This window comes from Myotis brandtii, unplaced genomic scaffold (genome assembly GCF_000412655.1).
Source record: "Myotis brandtii unplaced genomic scaffold, ASM41265v1 scaffold463, whole genome shotgun sequence".
NCBI classification, from domain to species: Eukaryota; Metazoa; Chordata; class Mammalia; order Chiroptera; family Vespertilionidae; genus Myotis; species Myotis brandtii.
Genome location: NW_005367694.1, coordinates 1,082,659 through 1,082,885, shown reverse-complemented (window position 1 = coordinate 1,082,885; position 227 = coordinate 1,082,659). Strand labels below are relative to the sequence as shown.

The following is a 227-nucleotide window of genomic DNA, read 5'->3' as shown; positions in this document are numbered from 1 at the left end:
GGTTCCCAGGCTGCCTGTCAGAGCCGTGGCACCGGGCAGAGGCGGGTGCGGTGCTCTCTGTGAGGAGGGCCAGGGGCCTGGCCCTCTCCCAGCATCCTCCCTGGCCTGCGGTGGCAGCGCTGAGGCCTCTCCCTTGTTCTTGTTCTCAGAGGCCCCAGTGCCGCTCAGCCATACCCCCAGCGTCAGGCGCCTGTCCCTGCTCGCCCTGCCCCCCCCACCCCCCTCCA

General features: G+C 71.4%; 1 protein-coding gene across 1 annotated transcript in view; it reads left to right on the top strand.

The window, feature by feature from the left end:
* Positions 1–227, top strand: part of PITPNM2 (phosphatidylinositol transfer protein, membrane-associated 2) — a 75,854-nt gene that overhangs the window by 69,155 nt on the left and 6,472 nt on the right. Inside the window, 1 exon segment of the mRNA XM_014547022.1 lies at positions 150–227. This exon segment is cut by the window's right edge and continues 17 nt beyond it. Coding sequence (XP_014402508.1) covers positions 150–227 — 78 coding nt within the window.